Source organism: Hipposideros armiger, unplaced genomic scaffold (genome assembly GCF_001890085.2).
Source record: "Hipposideros armiger isolate ML-2016 unplaced genomic scaffold, ASM189008v1 scaffold_643, whole genome shotgun sequence".
NCBI lineage: Eukaryota > Metazoa > Chordata > Mammalia > Chiroptera > Hipposideridae > Hipposideros > Hipposideros armiger.
This window is the reverse complement of record NW_017731993.1, coordinates 503,192-522,596: the sequence shown is the minus strand read 5'-3', so window position 1 is coordinate 522,596 and position 19,405 is coordinate 503,192. Positions and strand designations below refer to the sequence as shown.

The window sequence follows — 19,405 nt, the reverse complement described above, 5'->3', positions numbered from 1 at the left end:
TTGCTATTAGGTGCTCCCTGAGAGGAATCTTTGCAAAATTCCTAGGAAATCTCAGCTTGATGTCTAAGTGGGTAGGTGGGAGGCATGGAGGGAGGATTTCAGCCCTTCCTTGGGAATAGTTGCCTTACATCTGGGTGGTCTTATTAATGTACTTGAATTAGAAAACTCTGACCATGAATACTAATGTACTGTTGTGGAGGACTGAAAAAGGAACTGTGTTGAAAGGAATTATTCTACTTTTGGTTCAGTTCGTTAGAATGAAAATCAGGTAATGTAAGGATTTACATAACTGAAGATTGGGTGTCATGGGGGTGCCAGAGTTTTTAATGAATGTAAGTGTACCTACTTAGGGTTTAGAACTGCCTTCTGAGGTACTAGATGAAGAATCTGAGATGTGTAGGTCTTTGTTCTCTCGGCTCTACTGTTCACACCTGACGGAGACTCTTTGCCTGATGTATATCTTGATCAGGTTAAGATGAACTAGTCAAGTAAAGAGGCTATTTAACTGGGCTACTACTGGATTCTTCAGCAAACCTGTGCTAATATAGCCAACTTAACACACACACACACACACACACACACACACACACACACACACACACAATGACTCAAAATCCTGTTCACGACACGCTTTCTCCAGCCCTATCTTTCTAATCTTCTCAATCAAATTTCCTGAAGGTTACTTAGACATACATTTTCACTTCTTTGCTCCCATTTATTCTTCAATTCTCTCCAATTTGGCTTTCATTTTGACTTCTTCACTCAAACTGCTAATTTCACCAAAGAACTCCATATTTCTGCATTCAGTAGAAGCTCTTACATCTTTACCTAACTTCCTGAGCTTTGGTAACATTTAGCCACTTGGCCACTCTGTCCATAACAAATTACTCTTTTTCTTGTATTTTCTGAACACACACACACACACACACACACACACACACACACACACACACATATACACACACAACTATATCTCTATATGCTGGAATTTTTCAGCACTCAGTTCTGGTTCTTTCTCATCTACTCTATACTTTTTCCTGGCATATAATTCAATCCATGATATAGTTCAACCCAGGATCTAAATACTGTCTATGACCTCAAGGCTACCAAATTTATGTATCCTGCCCGGATCTCTCTTTGAGCTCCAGGTCCTTTTATCTACCTGCTCACCTGGCCTTTCAACTTGGATGTTTGATAGTGTCTCAAATTTAACACGTCCAAACATTGATCTTTCCCACAGAATCCGTTTCTCCCCTTAGGAAATGCGGACATCACTATCTATGTAGTAGCTCTAGCTGAAACTGAAAGGTATGCCTGACATCACTTTCCCTCATGAAATTCCCTGGCCCACCTCACCAATAAGCCAAAGCAATCTTGCTTATAGAATGCATCTTCTGTTTGTCTGTTTGTCCATCTCTCCTGCCACTTCTCAAGTCCTGATCACCCTTATCTCTAGGCTCAGCTGTGCAATACGTCCTAACTGGTCTTCCTGCTTCCATTGCTGTCCCCACTTAGTCCTTTCTTTCTACTCTGTTGGTGGAATAAACCTTTCCAAATACAGGTCTATTCACTTCTCTCCTGGAAATGGTTCACATTGCCTTCTCATTGCTTTTAGGATAAAGGCCACCTACGGTCCCATCTCTGATGATCTGCCCAGCTCATCCCGTTACTATGATCCAGACAGGTTAGCCTTTGGTTTCTTTGAACTGAACACGTCACTTTTATCCTACTTTTGGGTTTCCTACAAGTTGTCCCCTCGGTTAGAATAATCTTTACCCCACTCTTTTCATCTTTAAGATCTAAAAGTACATGTCACATCTTTAGAAAATGGTTGAATTGTTCTTTTACCTACCTCCACACACCATTTAAATCAGCTTTCTACTTTTAACCTTATTGAACTCTTTATGTTTTTCATTCAAAGTACTCATCAAAAATTGTAATTATATATTTATATGGGTATTTATGGAAGATCCATCTCTATTCTTCTATTGTACACTCTAAGAGAGTAGGGTTCATGTCTGTCTAGGTCTGTGGGCACACAGTAGGTGGTCAATCAGTTGAATGCATGTTCTCAGCCATTAGTGAGAGTGTGGCGGGAGCAATTTGTTCCTAAAATTTATTAAACTACCCAGTTTGCAAATGATTTCATTTTAAAGTCAACCATGGCTGGGTTCAAAGTTATTCCTATAAAAATTCCATGCTATTCTTTTTCATTCCAATGCGGAGGGGCTTTCTTGGAGGGCTTTCCTGTGTCATGCATGTGAGCGTCATTGGTTTGCAAACCATCAACAGCAGCTCCTACAGCCATGCTGGGCTAGGATTGCAAATATCACATTGGCTTCAGTTCAGGATATGGCTGAAATACTCAACCAAATTACTTTGATGAGCCTCAGTCCCTACGTGGCCTAAAAGTGATATAAATATTGGAAACACATAGCTTTTGCCATATATGGATGGATATCTTACTCAATGTCAGATTCCAGTCTCTGCCTTTTCACCCCACTCCAATCCCCCCGCCACATACAGTTGCTTAAGTACTTTATACTACAGCTACCATAGATAATCTGCTATTCCTCAAATATACTCTTCCCAACCCAACCCATGCTGTCCCCACTGCCTGGGATGCTCTTCTCCATTAGTAAAATCTTCCTTACAAAGCACTAAGCAAACATCTCCTTCTTTGGAAAGCCTGTCTTTCTCCATACCTTTTTGTCACCCAGCAGCTACACATGCTGATGGCTGAACACAACACCTCTATCTCCTTCACTCTCAAGTAGCTTTGCTCATATCCTCAGGTAGTCCTTAACGCTTTCCATTGCCTGATTCTGGAGTCCTTTGTAGTCCCATTACTAGCTCTGGAACCCACAGCATATTATGTGTTCAAGAACTGTTTGCTGAATTGGATGGGATACATAAATTTTGCTGTGATTCTACATAGATATAGTTTCCATGAAACACTAACAAATCTTTTACAAAGGTTTGTGACAACCTTAAATAACATAATGGTTTCTGACAATATCTGGCATTTGTGCTAGCACTTTTCCTGTTCTACTTATTCTATTTTTCCAATATAATGAAATAACTCAAAGAGGGAGTTGGTGGGTCGTCTTGGTTTTGAGTAGCTGAAGCATTTCACTACAGCACTGATTCTATCAACAGCAGCCTTCTCACATGTTTCCTGCTTCAGCTGCACAAATATTTCAACTCTAGAAACTATGAGTCAGAATTCTCTAGATAATTCCATTACTTATACATTCCACTTTGCAGCATAGACACAGCCTCAGTTTTTCCATCTGCAAAATGCAAATAATTATGCCTGCTACTGGCAGAACTATCTTGAAGAATAAGGCGAGAATGTCACTTACAATAACTCAGAATAAACCTGTCAGGGAAATGCCAATAACTATTATGCTGCTATTTTTATAAGTGTGTGTGGTTTTGCCACTTTCCTAACATAGCGAAGAAAAAGTATAAGTACTAGGTTAAAATAATCCCTAACAAAAAAAGGAAAACTTCCACCCACTGCAAATGTGCTAGGGCATCAACCAGGGTGATAATTATATTAGCATGGTTTTGGAGAAGAATCCCATATTTTGCATAATATTTTACATTAATATCTCCGCAGCCTGGAGGCAGAATTTCTAAAATCCAAATTCACATTGTATCAATGGGACAATTTTAGTAGCACATCAAAGACTTCACTATGAATGACCTTTCAATAAAAGGTAACCTCTGGGAGAACATAAAATGCTTTGTGTTTCATATTTATGAAAATTATTAAAGTATTTATGGAAAAATAAAAATCTGTCAGTTTAAAAATAATGGGCCCACCATCTACCAAGTTACAAAAGGTATTTCTGAACATCATCGCTTAATTTACAGAGGTTTAAAACAACAGTGATTAGCAATGAGTGATCATTATCATTATCACTTTAAAATTAGGTTGAAAATGTTGTTGAGAAAGAAAGCCTGAAATAAAAACTAGAGCCAAAATAAACACTGAAATTTCTGCTGTAGATTTAAGTGGGGGGACGGTTATGCTAATTTCCTTGAAATAAAATTATTTTCTCTTTCATCATCTGAGCAACATGTGAAAACGTCTTAGAAGTTGAAATACCATTTCAGAGCACGAGAGATACGTGTTTGTTCACTATGATATTTATATCACGTTATAGATGTAAACACTTCTAATTCACAGAATAATAGTGGGCTAGGACCCACTCTTCGGCTCCCAAAGCCCACTGTTTGCCGGACACACGTGAACAGTTCTTAAGGAATCCAGCAGAGGGCGGAAGTGCACAACCACAGCAGCCAGTCCAGCCTATTGGTCCTCAATACAATGAATTTCATCAATAATCAAGTCATTACATAAGGGATGATATTGGTTCTTGCTTTGGAAGTCTTTAAATGGTTCCCCCGTGAAATATTTTCAAATGAGGATTCTTTCAGTGATTTAACAAATCAATCATTATTGAAGTGTTAAATATGAGCCAAGAGGGCCTTTAGTCTTTTTGCGTGGTGTAGCGCCAGGGTTACATAGCCAGTCCCAGGAAATGGCAGTGGCATTATCACCCAGTCTTCAAAAACAGGCTTGTCTGTTTATGTTTTTCCCCTCAGTATATTCTTCCTCTGTTTCTTTTTTTTTTTCTCTTAAAATATCTAGTGACGAGGTCTATAAAATAAGGCACTTGTAGAAATCACACAGGACCTCCAGGTAAGTATACTTTCTAGTAATTATTTTACAAACATGTTATATCAAGTGGATTACAAGTACAAATACTGCTGTGCTACAACTGCACTGAAATGTCACTAATTAAGGTTGTAACAGGACAACAGTGAAGCCCCAATAAGTACTGACTTAGAGATTGACTTTACAGGTCTATGAGTCTATTTTAAGAGTACAGCAGAACTAAAACAGGAAAACTAAATACTAAGAGCCATTTTACTCATGTAATTTATATTTTTACTATAATAAATATTGTTAACAGGTTAATAATTCATTTCAAAGTATAGATTTCAGACAAAGAATACCATAGAAATATTTATTCAACTCCCTCCTATGTTTACTCCTAATATGCTATGAGATTAAGGAAATGGATAACAAACCCAAAAAAGTACAACCATGTGAATTAGGATCAATAAGCTCTTTATGATAAAAATAATTATTCATCTATATTTACCTTTAAGTCACTATCCTGGGATGAAAATTTTGACTTTGAAACTAAGAATACAATGGACAGTGTTCTCACTAAGGCCTAAGTTACTTTCTGGTTCTCTTGCATTTTTCTGACACTCTAGCAAATTTTGTTTATTTTGAGAATATTATCTGTTTCTAACACGGACTAAAGGTGAAGACCACAGTCAATTTATGGTGACTCCTTGTGTCTGTACACGGTGTATGTAGGTCTATGGTCAGGGAGGTGGGTAAGAAACGGAGGAGGGTTAAAATGAATTGTACTTTGTTTTCACTTTTTATTTGATGTTTTATGCCAAGCTCTAAAGAAGAGCTCTGTGGCCTCCACATATGGAGGCCCGGGTTGTGTCATGTCATACAAATTAGAGTGGTCACAGGGAAACTAGGTTCTGGGTGTTTTTCTCATTAGTTGTGCCACCTTGGGAAGTTACTTCACATTTAGGGGGCCTCAGTTTTCTCATCTGTAAAACAATCAACTGGATGAGGAGATCACTAAGAATCCTTTAAACTTCAAGATTATATGATTAACATAATTTATCTCTTAGTGGAATGAGAGAGTTAATACACCTTAGTAACTGATATTATCAGACATTGACTTAGAAACCAAGGATACGAGCTCGCTATATGTGTGAACTTGGTGGAAGTTGAGAAGGATGGCAACAGAGATAGAATGAATGTAAAAATATGAGTTGAAGATTGCTTTAATTTGAATAGCCTCACTTTTTTAGTGCTCTGAATAAGAATAGAAAAAAAAGGTTAGTATTTATGGGAATTGCTATTTTTAGGTCATACACGGTTAATGACAAATTTCAATTGTCACACATAAAAGGACTTATTTACATAAAGAATTTTACACAGCATGTGTAAATATAAGAAACCAAAAGACCTAACTGCTGTTTGCTTCTCATAGGTTCAAGCGGTCCCTTAATGCTATAAAATATTTGGCTTTAGAATCCTAACAGTCTTTAGCTATCATTCCAAGCAAGGTACATATATATATCTAGATAGCTAGGACAATGAGTTTCAGGCTATATTTATTGTACCTTTGAAAGCAAACTAGATGCCACCAAACAGCTTAAAGGAATGAGAAGAAAGCACATGACTGGAAGGGCACACAGACACGGACTTCGAACTGTCAGGGCACATACCTGTTGGAATAAACGCTGTGTGCTGCTGCAGCTGTGCACTGGTTAGAGCCTGCTGGTAGTGCAAGACGCTGGGATTAAAGACCGTGCTGGCACCGTTGCTTTTTTCAAGTGCTTGTCTCTTTGGTAAAGGATGAAGAGCACCAGGTGGAAAGGCCTGTAAGTGAAGAATTGGATACGATATGTATAACTCAAAGTAAACACACCTTCAGTGTCCACAGAGATCATCAATTGCAACATTCTTTTAAAAATGACAGCTAAGGAGATGCCTCTGCCATGCACCTTATTTTAAACAGCGGCAATGTCGAATGAGTGAGAATTTGTTATTGAGAGCGAAAGCATGATTTCTATAATCAAAATGGTAGCATCTCAACTAAGGAAAAGAAAAACTATCAAGCAACAACAACAAAAAAATGGCTTCAGCTTTTAAAATGAGTAAAACTATTCTAAGGGGGAAAAGAAGCATTTGTGTTATTACTAATACCTATTATTTTCTTTAACTAAATGACTATTTCTTGAATTTAAAGGTTAATAAGAATTATAATGAGCATTTTCTGAGCCAAGTAATTTAAATTTGCTTCACTCTTTTGGAAAAGGTATTAAAATTTGTTAGGATTAATTTATTTCACATATTATATATGAAAATGAGATGGCTAAACACCTTATTGAATTTTTTTATTACTTAATAATAATAATTGTTTGCAACCAATATTTTACAAGTAATACATATCTCAGATGGTTCTCTGAAAAGCTACATGCAAAGCGAAAGGTGAAAGGTCAAAGTACCAGGTCTACAGATGCTTCGAGAGGTCGCTTCATTGCTTTGGCAGTCGACTGAGTCTTTTAATAACAGGCAGCGAGCACATGATGGCAGTGGGCCAATGGGATTCAAGCGAATTAACATACAGGTAAACAGCAAGCAGAGGTGCATCATGGGAACGGCATTGCATTGTGGATAGGTGAGAAGGAAAAAAATATTCTGAATGCAATATACAACGTACAAAACACTAGGCATGCACAACAACAAAAATGTTCTCTAAAGAAATGAATATTACACCTTAAATTAGTATTGAAGCAAAAATGCATCTACTATACCTTAGTTAAAAGCATATAAGAGAGTAAAATATAGATGTTTGAAATTCAGGAAAGTTAATTAAAACAGCAGCTTGCATACACACCATAAGCATTTTTTATATTGCTTCAGAAAAAAATGGAAAACTTTTGAGGGCCATAGGATTGAAGAACTTCTGATAAGTTAGTTTTCAAATATAAAATAATCAGTGAACTAAGTATATAATATCCAAGTAAAAAAAAAGATAATATCTTTAACTTGTATAAAAATAATTTTTAATGAAGATCTAGCCTAACAAAATGAAGCGGCAAACTGAGACAAAAAATTCAGGCAAAAAAATATTCAAACACAAGATTACTTAGGCAAAACTGTTTGGGTTTGGATCTTAATTTTTTGTCTGAATCGTGGATAATTGTCTCAATTTTTCTCTTCACTCTGCTAGCATGGATCTGGCAATGTGGAATAAGTTTCCAAACCTAACAAGTTTTTAATTTGAATACTAAGTTTCTCCAATTTCCCACTTTTATTCCATCGTACTGTTTCTAATGACTAACTTATCATCCATTCTATGTTTTCCAGTACATTTGAAATTATAATTCAATTTATCTCAACAACTTACCGGATTACACTAAGAAAATACCCTTTTGAAAGGTATTTAGTGTCCTCAGGTATCAAAATAATTTATATTTAATAATTCTACTTGTACTTTGAGCTATCTATGATCAGTGACCAACCCAGTTAATGAGATGTGGAACTCTTGACTTGAATAAATACAATAGCTAAAAATAGCAAACAACTAAAAAATAGCAAAGAACTTCTTGAAATATTAGAAGTAAAATAATATCTTTAACTTATAATCATACTTTTTGGACTGGTAGTTTCATTTAAACAGCTGAAATAATAACAAATATTGATTGATTTAGACCAATGGAAAAATTTTCCTATGTAAAAGATCTAAAATTTCTATGATGAAATTCTGTGAAAATAAAGAAATTTGAAGGAATAGCTCCAATGCAAATAAAAAATGAAATACCCTCTTTATGTTTAGCACAATATGTAAACCCCTAAGGTTTATATAATAAATGCAAAATGTTATATTCTGAAGTTCTGAATGAAAACTATGGCATTTGAAATAAAATGGGAATAGTACTAAGCCCTCAAAATGGAAAACAATAAATTATATTTTCCTTAGGAAATAAAGCGTTGTTCGTCATCATTTGATGAGTCAGGATTAAAAGTATAGAAATGATAGATCATTCTGTAGAAGAGCTGTGGGGTGGGGTGGGGGGGAGGACTAGAAATAAAGTGGAAAAGAACTATAGGTGAGAAGAGATTATGAGTGGCCAACGGAGAAAATCTTTTGTTCGGCAGTCTTGACAGAGGCTATCAAGTACTATGAAATCATTGTTCTGAAACTAGAATTGTGAACATTTTTATAAACCAGCAAGCTCCATAAGAAAGCTTCTTTATACTGGTGGTTCTTTTCTCAAATGCAAGTCGGCCATAATGTAACTTCCATGACACCGCTTTCATTTAAAATCTTTCATTCCTGTATAGTTTTATATTGCTAAATAATGCATTTTCTTTAGTTTAAATTAATGTATGGCCACATAGCCTGAACTCATAGAGTGCACTGAGAACATGAATTGGATGGTTGAATGCCAAATTATTTTGGCCTCCATTCTTCCCTTCACTTTTGCAGTCCTTGGGAGCGACAGAACAAATCTACTATGGGGTTGATCTTTTCTGATATGCTAACTAGAAGAGTAATTATGTCTCCAAACGCTGGTATTTATGAGCAAATTTTTGATTTAACAAAGGATCATTTAATGAAGTCTCCAAGTAGAAAAAGAAATATGAAATATTTCTCCTGAGGATAATCAGCTGGAAGGTTAATGTTCTCTTTTTTCTGATCTTAGTTTTCTGAAACTTAATTTTCATAGAAATTATAATAATCTAGGAATGTAAAGAAACTGAGAGCTCTAAACTGACTGGACAGTGACAGCATCCCCCTTTCTACCACTCCACGTTGTGGGTTATCCTTTACTCGGTGCAAATATCTTGTCTTTTGAAGGAACCACTAAGGTCTTGGAGGGTTGAGCATACATATTAATATCTCACACACCTCACACTTCGAGGCACATGTAGATTAGAATGTATTAAAAAATCTGTATGGAAGAATAATTGTCTTATAAGACAGAGTTGTAGTACACAAATGTTCTGCTTTAGAGGTTATTATGTGACTGCTGGCCTACGTTTACCTATAGTGAAAGAGCTTCAGGCTTAGAACAGAGTTTAGAGATCACCAAGCCCAGTGTATCTTGGGCACTTCTTTAGGCACCTATGCAGAGAAAGAGGTTCTCTTTAATTGAGCTCCTACTATGTGCCAGACACTTGGCATTCAATGTTGCTAGCCGTACCAACATTTTTCATCCTCTGCCCCTTCTGGGCCTTCTCTAGCTTGCATGCATACAGCCGGGTTTTTCTGGATCAAGGAACCATCCAACAGTGGGTTGAGACAAGCAAACCAAGAGTCCATGCCAGGTGTTACAGGCAAAGACCACATCTGAGGAGTCAGGAAACCCTGACAACAATAATCTGAGCCTTCACTTTAACGTGGGAGAAAAGGATGTGGACAAGTAGGATGGGATTTAAAGTTCCTGTACATGTTGTACAAAATAGGTAGGTATCTCCTTGTATAGCTCCATTTTTGTCTGTGTGAAGAAAAAGACTGCTTGATTTAAGATGGCATACGCTTTGTGTTAAAATTACCCAAGAGAAGCTCTGTCTGGCTTATTTTCACGTTTTAAAAATTCTGGTGAAGATGATGCTTATGCTTTAAGAGGTATTGTAAAAAAAAAAAAAGTAAGGCTCTAAAGGAAATAAATGTCTCTTTTTCTGGAATGAAAGCTTTAAATTCATTTTCAGGGTCCAATTACTCAAAAGAAGGGGAAATCCCTGGACAATAATAAAAATTGCACTATGGAAATTTTTTGTGTTCAGATGTGAAACGCAGGTGAATGGGATATTAATATCTCTGACTGCGATCATTACTCCATTTGTTCTTTTAAATAATGAAATAAAATAAATAGTTTTTCTTCAGTCCTGAAGAATCGTGCTACTCGAGTAAGAATACTTTGACTTTATTCAAGTGCACCTAGGCTGGTTTCAGATGAGCCTCTCACTTCAATTAAAAAGACATGACAGATTCAGTAATTTTCATGTCATTGTCAGAAAGAAGCTGGCTTTTGTTCTGAAACTGCATTCCTTCGGGTTGTCTTTGACGATGCTGCAAGATCCCCTGAAATATCAGAACTCCAAATTTGGGCACAGTGTAACAATCCAGGAAACTATGGTAACTACACATACTGACATCCACTGCAGTAACCTCCATGCCGCTTGCTGAGGATGATGTGAAAATGCACAGAACGGCTCAGAGGAGAGGACGGTTCTTGATTTAAAGATATCAGGCTGAAGAATGAGCTGTTTGTGTACATGGCCATCTCTTCCCATCCCCATCAACCCAGGTCGTCTAAAATTGACATATAGTAGGTGCATTGTTCCTTCAAAGATGTAAGAATGTGTCCTGATAGGTCTCCAAAGCCATGGTCAGTGTTGTATGGAGAAGCTGGTCTTGGAGAACGGAGCTGATATACCAAAAGCAGCAGAAAAGAGAACAAAGAGAGTTGCCCACTGGCTTTCAAGTTTCTGGAGCCAGGCTCCCCTGAGCCCTATTTTACCTCTACTCTCTTTGGAGGACACTACATGATCTAGTCAAGTCCAACTCGTTTATTTAAATGACTTCAGTTGGGTTTTTGTCTCTTGCAACCTGAGTCCTGACTAGCCTTGGGGATATCCTTGATACCTAGTGATGATTTATGAGGTCAATGGAAAAATGTGTTCTTTGTGCCCAGCAATCCTCATACTAGTTAGGATAAATTAGGGCTGGCTTAAAGAATCATTACAATGAAGAAAAATTACTTCTCATAGGATGAGATCTTCACTAAGTGGCTGGTAAGATGGAGTCCACACCAGAGGAATGTATAGAAGACCTCATTTGCTCTCTAAAAGAATTCTGTCTCCACCAGCATTAAGTAACCAATTTACTCTCATCTCCCCTTCACCTCACCCCATCCCATTCCCAATTATCATCAGTTTTGAAAGCCATTCTTTTACTGGAATCAAAAAAGGAGAATTTCTCTATATTGACCCACTTTCTTATGTTGGATGCATACATCCCCACGTATATAGAAACTCACACATTCAAAATCACTGTTATGTCCGGTGACATAAGAATGAAAAGAACATGAGGCAAGAGCACTGAAGGGACAGGGACTCTGAGAAGCAACAGTGAGAGAGATGAAGGACCCAGTGCTGAAGATGCTTGGGCATCAGCTCAGTTGGAAAGGTATGTGTTACGACACACACCATACTAAGTGGCGATCGCGTAAGGGCAGGCTCTGGGCTTTGTCCTCTGTATCCCTGTCGCTTATCACCGGGCCAGGCCTTTATAAACATTTGTGGAAAGAATGTTGAATAATATGAACTTGTTTGTATAATGGCTATCCTTGTGTTTTGATCACTTATCAATGTATGAACATACATTGGCGGTCACTAGTTTGAACATAACGTTTTCAAGTCTACCTTTCATCTTGAAAGCCTTATCTGTCTTTTCCAAGGGAGGGCTGGCCACTGAGTCTCCCATGCCCCTCCCCCGCCCCAGACCCTAGTATACATTTCCATCATGTCACTGAGGAGCACTGTTACTCTTACTTACTAAACTTCATGTGCCTCAAAGGCATGGAAGCCTGCCCAATTTATTTATTATACCGAGAAAGTGGTAGATGCATGGCAATGCTCATTAAATGCTTTGAATAAATGAATGAATGTACAGTGCCTATCATATATTCAAATAGACTTCTGATAAGCCAGAGAGCTCACATTAAAACAAATTAATTAGAAACTTCTACGACTTAGTGCAGTTGTTCTCAAACATCGTTGCATATTGGAATCAGCTTCAAAAAATAAAGGCCACTGCCCAGGCCACACCCAGACCAGTTAAATAAGAAACTTTGAGGGAAGGGACCAATGTTAGAGCCTTTCAAAGTCCTTCAGGTAATTTCAAAACAGAGCCACATCTGAGAAATGGTGTTCTAGGCAGCTGCTTCTCAAATGTTAATATGCATACAAAACATCTGGGGATATTTTAGAATTTGAATTCTAATTCCAAAGGTCTGGGGTGGGTCCTTGCAAGTCTGGACCTGTGACAGGCTCTCAAGTGATGATGATGTGGCTGCTGCTGGCTTCTAAGGGACAGTACAATGACACAGGCACTGGAAGCTGGGTTACAGGCTTTTTTTTTTTTTTTTCTTTTAACACCAGCCAGTATAGCTCTATTTTCATGTTTCATGACTTGATGTTCTGCATAAAATTTCATTTTGAGAGAGAAAGTTTGAAGCATCGCCCTGGTGATAAGTAAAAGAAGACAGGAAAACAAAAATAGGACTAGGGAAGAGCCAGTCACTGATCACCTGTTGCTCGCTTTTCTCCTCCAAGGGCTGCTCTCTGGAGGGCTGCTGTCTGCGAGTATTGCTCAGGTGCAGTACTCCAGCTTTATTTTCCATTCTTTTGAGCTCTGGTGCGCACCTTCCTGCTCATTACTAGGCCCCCTGAGCTCGGCTCTGAGGAAGAACCCACGCGGGTTACAGTCCAGTCTCAGAGCAGAACCGGACCTGGGGAAGGGCGCCAGCACATGACCTTTGGTTTCCTGTGCCTGAGGGATTTACTTATTGTGCTGAAGAAGGGAAGGAGGGCGAAAACAAAACAAAAAAGGGGAAAACAACAACAGAACTTAGGCAGCGGAGCAGCAGGAATAGCAGCCTTCCCTATTTCTCAACTGTTTGGGAGAGCGTCTAAATCTCAGCGGTTGGGAGCCGCCGCCTCCGCGCCCGGCGGAACTCCGGGGCCCCCGGAGCGGAGGAAGGTGCGCGGCGGGCGTGCCCCACTTACCATGACTGTGGCCGCGGCCGCGGCTGCCTGGGCGGCCACCGCGGCTTGGTTGGCTTGGTGCTGCGCAGCTTTGATTTTGGCCTGCAAGTGTGCAGGAGGGTGAAAATATTTGCATTTCTCCCTCATGCAACGCCCCTTTATGTAATCCATACAAACGGTTACGGTGTTGTCATTTGTGTCGATCATGGTGCTGTCTGCGGGGTGTGCAAAGCGGCAGTCGGTCTCTCCCCGGGCACAGTTGCCTCTCTGGAACTCCCTGCATACCTAGGACACACAGGGAACAAGAGCAGACAATGCAGAAGAAAGCCTGATGGCCGCCGAAAACTCGACCTCTGCAAGCGCAGCCATTTATGTTTTTTGTTTATTTTCAACAAATGCTTTTTTCCCCCTTTTTTCTTTTAATGTTGGCTTTTGTGTCATTTACAATAAAAATTTGATTATTCAGAACTCAAGTAACCAGAATATCTGACAAACACTATTTTGAGTTTTGCTTCTCCCTCTTTTTGGGGGTGAGACTCTATAATGAGAAAATAAGTCCAAATCTGCAGTTTAGCTAAAGTAACAAAGAAAGATCAACAAGGCCTCCACTGTCTCTGGGATATATATACATACATACACACATATATGTACATACATATATATAATATATATTATAATTTGGAGATTTTATATATATATATATATAAATAAAAATATATATAATTTGGAAAGCAATGTATATGCACATCTTTTACCCTGACAGTTCTGGGATGCTGTAGGTTTTTTGCATGGAGGGATCATTTCACCATAGTTTAAGCCACCAGGTCATAGCTGTACAACTCCAAAAAGAATCAGGGGACATGACAAACTTGTTCCTCCTCTCTGAGGATACAAAATGGGAGTGGGTTCAATTTAGGTCTCTAGGTCTCCCCTGCTCTACAAACATAACTTAATGCGTAGCATAATAAATCAGAAGAACTACAATATCTATCACACCAAAACTTTCATTTAAGGTCTCTATATTATTATTTTTGACAGCACACACACAAAAGATAAAAATATAAAGAAAAGATAAAAAGGAGAGAAATAAGGGAAGAGATAAAGAAATAAATGGAAGAAAATAGAATAGAGTTTGAAGAGTTGGCGTGTCACTGTTTCTTTTTTATTACTTAATCCTTAGTTATCCTGAAATCTCAAGTAAATAGAATGCTTCTTGGTCTGAGAATGCTGATGGATCAAGAGCTTCCTGTATAAAGAAAGTTTTCTTTAAAATTTAAAGAGTATTCTTAATTCTGCCCTGAATATTGATAACATGGAATAACTTGAATGACATATATACATAATACTTATATTTATAAATATCATTAGCAGGGAAGAATTACTAGAAAAAATATTAAGTTATTTTCTTTTTAGGCTCCAATGCCAAAGTCGATATAGTTAAGTGGTGGTTCACACCTCGGTCACCAGTGACGTTACATGAAGGGTCACTGACATGACACTCAAGCCTTGTGAAAGTCAAAACTATTTGGGAAAGTTTGAAGGGTAAATGGATAAATCACCAAATTGTTAATTGTTTCTTCTTATTTTGAATATTAGCCAACATGCTATCTTTAGTTGATGAAATGTACAAAATAAAAATTACTAAGATGTTCCAGCAAATTGTGAGTAAGCCTTCCTCTATAAATGGAATGACTTCAATCTGAGACTGCATCAGAGGTGTAGACCATCCATTAAGCATCTACCAAGGGGCTCTGTGGGCAGCCGACTTCATTCCTGACTTGAAATGAATTGAAAGCTGCTTTGCTTAAGTCATTGTGAATCATTTTTACAGATGTCTTTGTCCACCAGTCCTGTCGGGAAGGACGATTTGTTCCCAACGCAGCTGATTTAATTTGTTTTCTAAATCACAGTCACACACTAATCACTAAAGCTCCATGGGTCCAGCAGGTGGAGCCCCAAACACTTTTCTAGTCCCATGAAAGGCCTGTTCAACATTCATACGGATAGGCTAGATCAAAACAGTAGTGATTAGTTTACAGTGTTTTCATTTTGAGGTCCACATACTCTGGACTGAAGCTGATATTAGGCAGCAATGTTTTATTGCCCTCAGGATTTACTGGGTAAATATTTAAACAAATGCATATTTGAAAGAACATTCTAGAAGGATCCAACATAAAGCTCAGTGTACATCCTCACCCTACATATATTACCTAACAACTTTATTTGGTAGTGGAATTAAAGGGGCTCTTTGAAAAAAATCTATTAAAATCCTTACACACCCATATAAAAGGCTCTATTAAATATCACAGAATATAGTAGTTAAGAGAAATGGATGAACCCTCTAACTTTGATTAAAGGGATATTTTACCCAGTAAAGTACAGATGGGTTGACTTGACTTGTGACTTAAGAATTATGTTTTATAAATACATATACTTGTTTTCTTGATTTTTATAGAACACTTGAATTTAAGTGAAAGAAATGATCTCAATCAATAAATTTGCCCAGCTTCCAATTCCCCCCGTTTACCAACAACACCATTAGGGCTGATATTCTGGAACATTGTAGAGCAGCCATACTAGTTCTTAAAATATTGAAATATGATCATACCAGTTGGTCAGTAGTCATAGTCCTACTTACTCCCACCCTGCCCCTGAATGTCCCCCACTGCCCTGGCAGCTGGGCTCCTGACTTGCCCCTTCCCAGACATTTCCAGGATCCAGCAAAGATTAATGCCTGGCACCACTGGAGGCCTTCCAGAGCCATCACTATGGCCCACACACTGATTGATTCAGCGTTCCGTAGGTTGTTAACATTTTGCCCCTGATTTTTGTTTGTATTAAATGTATTCTTTTCCCACAGGTAATTTCCTTTATACTTGGTCTTAGATTCAATTCAATGAATCATGAATGCATGGCCTTTAGATTTAAATGTGTGTAATATCTTACAAGCATTCACTTACATAGAAATACACGTTTACCACAAATGCATTTTAAACCACAAACATAATTGAAGTACCTCCAGTTTGTCAGTCCTGAGAAGTTTCTGAGTTGTAGTTGAGCCCGGGACAGTGACAGGTGGACTTCCGGGAACAATAACAGGTGTGGTGGGTAGAATTTCCGTTGGGACTAACCCAACTCCAGGGGTTACAGGTGTTAAGTAAGGAGCAAAGCTAATTGCCGTATTTGTCCCTATAGCGGGACCTACAGGAAAAGTGGGCTGTTAAAGGAAGACAACACAGGACAAAGATATCTTTAGAATAAAACTTTTAAAAATCACCAGCAAGTGTCATTTGAGCAAAATTTATTCATCGTATACAAGACTCTGTGTTAGTTGTATAAATCAATACTGAACTATGAAAGTTCATTAACCTTCCCTGTTCTGTTTTGCTTAATAAAAATAAAATCCATATAGGTCCTCTCTTCCCCAACCCATACCACAACATGCAAAACATCACAGAAACTTAATTACAGGGAAAGATTAAACTTTATTTCTATGAAAGTTTTCCGGGGAAAAGAAAATAATTTTCACTTTAATTGCACAGCATTCCAAACTACTGTATAACACTAAAGTATTGGGTTGTCAGAAAAGTCATGACACATTTTTGCAACGAAAAACATAGAAAAAATACATCATGACTTTTCCGACAAGCCAATAGTAAAACCTATGGAATACTGACTCATAATCTTTGATTCTTCCTTTGATTCATGTCTCTCAAAGGGAGAAGAATAAAGAAAAACCTTGATTATAGCCCGGTTTTCAACTTGACCACGTTTATACTTTCTCAAAATGTGGGTATTTCTTGGAATTTTATTTTGCTGAGACTTACTGGTATGGTTCTGTATTCTATCACTAGCGTGTATGTTCCCAGCATCCATATGCAGTTTTCCTATAGCCCTTCTATTTCTTGCTCTAGTTAAGTATGTCTAGATCAGCTGTCCCTTCCTGAAAGGCTGGATGGAAGAGCTTGAATTTTTCAATGGGCCAAATTTTCAATTGGCTGTTATAAGGTGGTTTGGTTTCCTGGGTCACAAAATCAACGCAGCAGTGATGAAAGCACACAGTACCTTATTAAAGTTCTCTATCACTACACTCCCTCTCCAGGGATAAGAAGAAATATGCTAGAGGGCTGATGGGATGATTATTTTTAAAAGCTCCACCTAGAAATATGCCTTTCAGAAAGGAAATAATGTGCATTTAAGAGAACAACAAACTTTGCTTCACTTTTAAAGAAATAATGTTAAAAGTTTAAGATACTAAAGGTTTTTCTTAGAATAAATTTTATACCAAATTAGACTTGTTTGTTTGTTTTCTAATTATTGGATGACTTTTAACCTATTTATTTTTAGGACCAGTTTTCAGTAGTTGCAATGACGTTTACGCAATTTTAAAATGTGGAACTATGCTACTTCTCTATTTATATACATTGTGGGTAACATTCTTGTTTACTTATGGCTCTGAATGAGTTGTTAAACATATGGGAAAAATAACAATCTATGTTTATTAAACAAGTTTTTTGTTGACAGCAATAACAGTAAAAGATCTCTTACAAATAATCATGTTAGAAAACAGTGAATTATTGATAGTTTGTGCAGAGAGTTCTTGGAGAAGCTGAAAGTCTTTACTGAAGTGGCTGGGGGCTGAAAGAGGTGATTCTTATGATCTTAGAGGGCTTGCTGCTACAGTACCCCCATGAGGGGCTCTTAGATCTTTACGGCTCAGGCATAAAACTCATTTTGGAAGAAAGTTGCAACATGAGGTCTCAACATGGGAAATAGCTGGCTGTTAGAATTTTTTTTTTCCTTGACTTTCTACAAAATTTTATATGTGTATGTTTTCCATTTTCAACCCATTTGAGTCATAATTATAGAAAGTTGTGGTTTTCAGTAACTATAGATTTCATTATTTAGTACTATTGAAAAACAGCCAAGTGATTTAAATGGTATAAGGACTATATAATGTTAGGGTTAAAAATAATCAATTCTGAAAGGTCATAAATCACAACAGATCAGTGATTCAAAGAACCAGCTATATCAGAAAAGCCTGGGGGAGGGGAATTTCATAAATAGAAATATCACAAGTTCTGACTCGATAGGTCTAGGCAGGGGCCTTGAAATTCGCGCTTAAAAAAATTTACTACATCATCTTATGTGTGGCCTAGTTTGGGGACAACTGTCATAGATAAGGAGTTAAAATCAGTATTAAAAATACTGGTACAAATGTGCAATTTCACCCAGAGACTATTTATCAACAAAAACATTTAGAGAAAACCTTCATTTTTGACTTTTTATGGAAGCAAATTCCCAAACTTCTGTCCTGTGGATCATTTGAAGCCAAGGTCAATATGGTGATACAAATACAGGCTGTACCTTGACTGTCAAAAAGAATATCAGAGCCTCAAAACACATTTCCCAACACCTTTTTGGATATCAACAAATTTACTGCAATTAGCAAAATTTTGCTTTCCAAAATATGTTACTTGTTCTTCTAATTCAATGATTTAAAATGAGTACTTTTTTGTTTTATTGATGATAGCTGTAACATAGTTTACAGAGACTATTATTTAAAACACAAATTTTAGACTAAGAGAGACCTGAATTCAAATCCAGAACTCTCCCAGTTATTAATTTTTATCCTGGGCAGGAAATTAACCTCCCTGAGCTTTAGTTTCCTCATCTGTAGAAGGGAAGTAAAAAGTACTTAGCTTAACGAGTCAGGATGAACTAGCTGTTATTTCTCTCTAACTTCCCATGGTCAGAACTCAGCAAATAGCTGTCATTAGTAGTATAAAAATTAATATTAATAAAGTTTTCCCTCCAGAAATTATCCATTGATTCTATAACACGAATCTAATAAGCATAGCAATATAGTAACAGAGGTATAAAATCTTATTAAATATAGCAAATATCTTCTCTTTTTTGAAACATGGGCTGGGAAAATATATTTTTTCTTTCATATGAAACTAAAACCTAAAAGTTCATAGGCCTTATACAGATAGATTTAATTGG

The 19,405-nt window shown here is 37.4% G+C and overlaps 1 protein-coding gene across 9 annotated transcripts in view; it reads right to left on the bottom strand.

Annotated features, from left to right (window-relative positions):
- MBNL2 (muscleblind like splicing regulator 2) overlaps positions 1–19,405 on the bottom strand; it is a 154,321-nt gene that overhangs the window by 27,571 nt on the left and 107,345 nt on the right. For 5 of the 9 annotated variants that reach the window (XM_019625898.1, XM_019625902.1, XM_019625901.1 and 2 more), the window contains exons 4-7: positions 16,416–16,616; positions 13,421–13,684; positions 7,126–7,179; positions 6,343–6,496 (exon numbers count right to left, since the gene is read on the bottom strand). In XM_019625898.1, coding sequence (XP_019481443.1) covers positions 6,343–6,496; positions 7,126–7,179; positions 13,421–13,684; positions 16,416–16,616 — 673 coding nt within the window. The remainder of the gene's footprint in view (positions 1–6,342; positions 6,497–7,125; positions 7,180–13,420; positions 13,685–16,415; positions 16,617–19,405) is intronic. The other 4 variants (XM_019625903.1, XM_019625905.1, XM_019625906.1 and 1 more) reach the window with 1 other exon arrangement.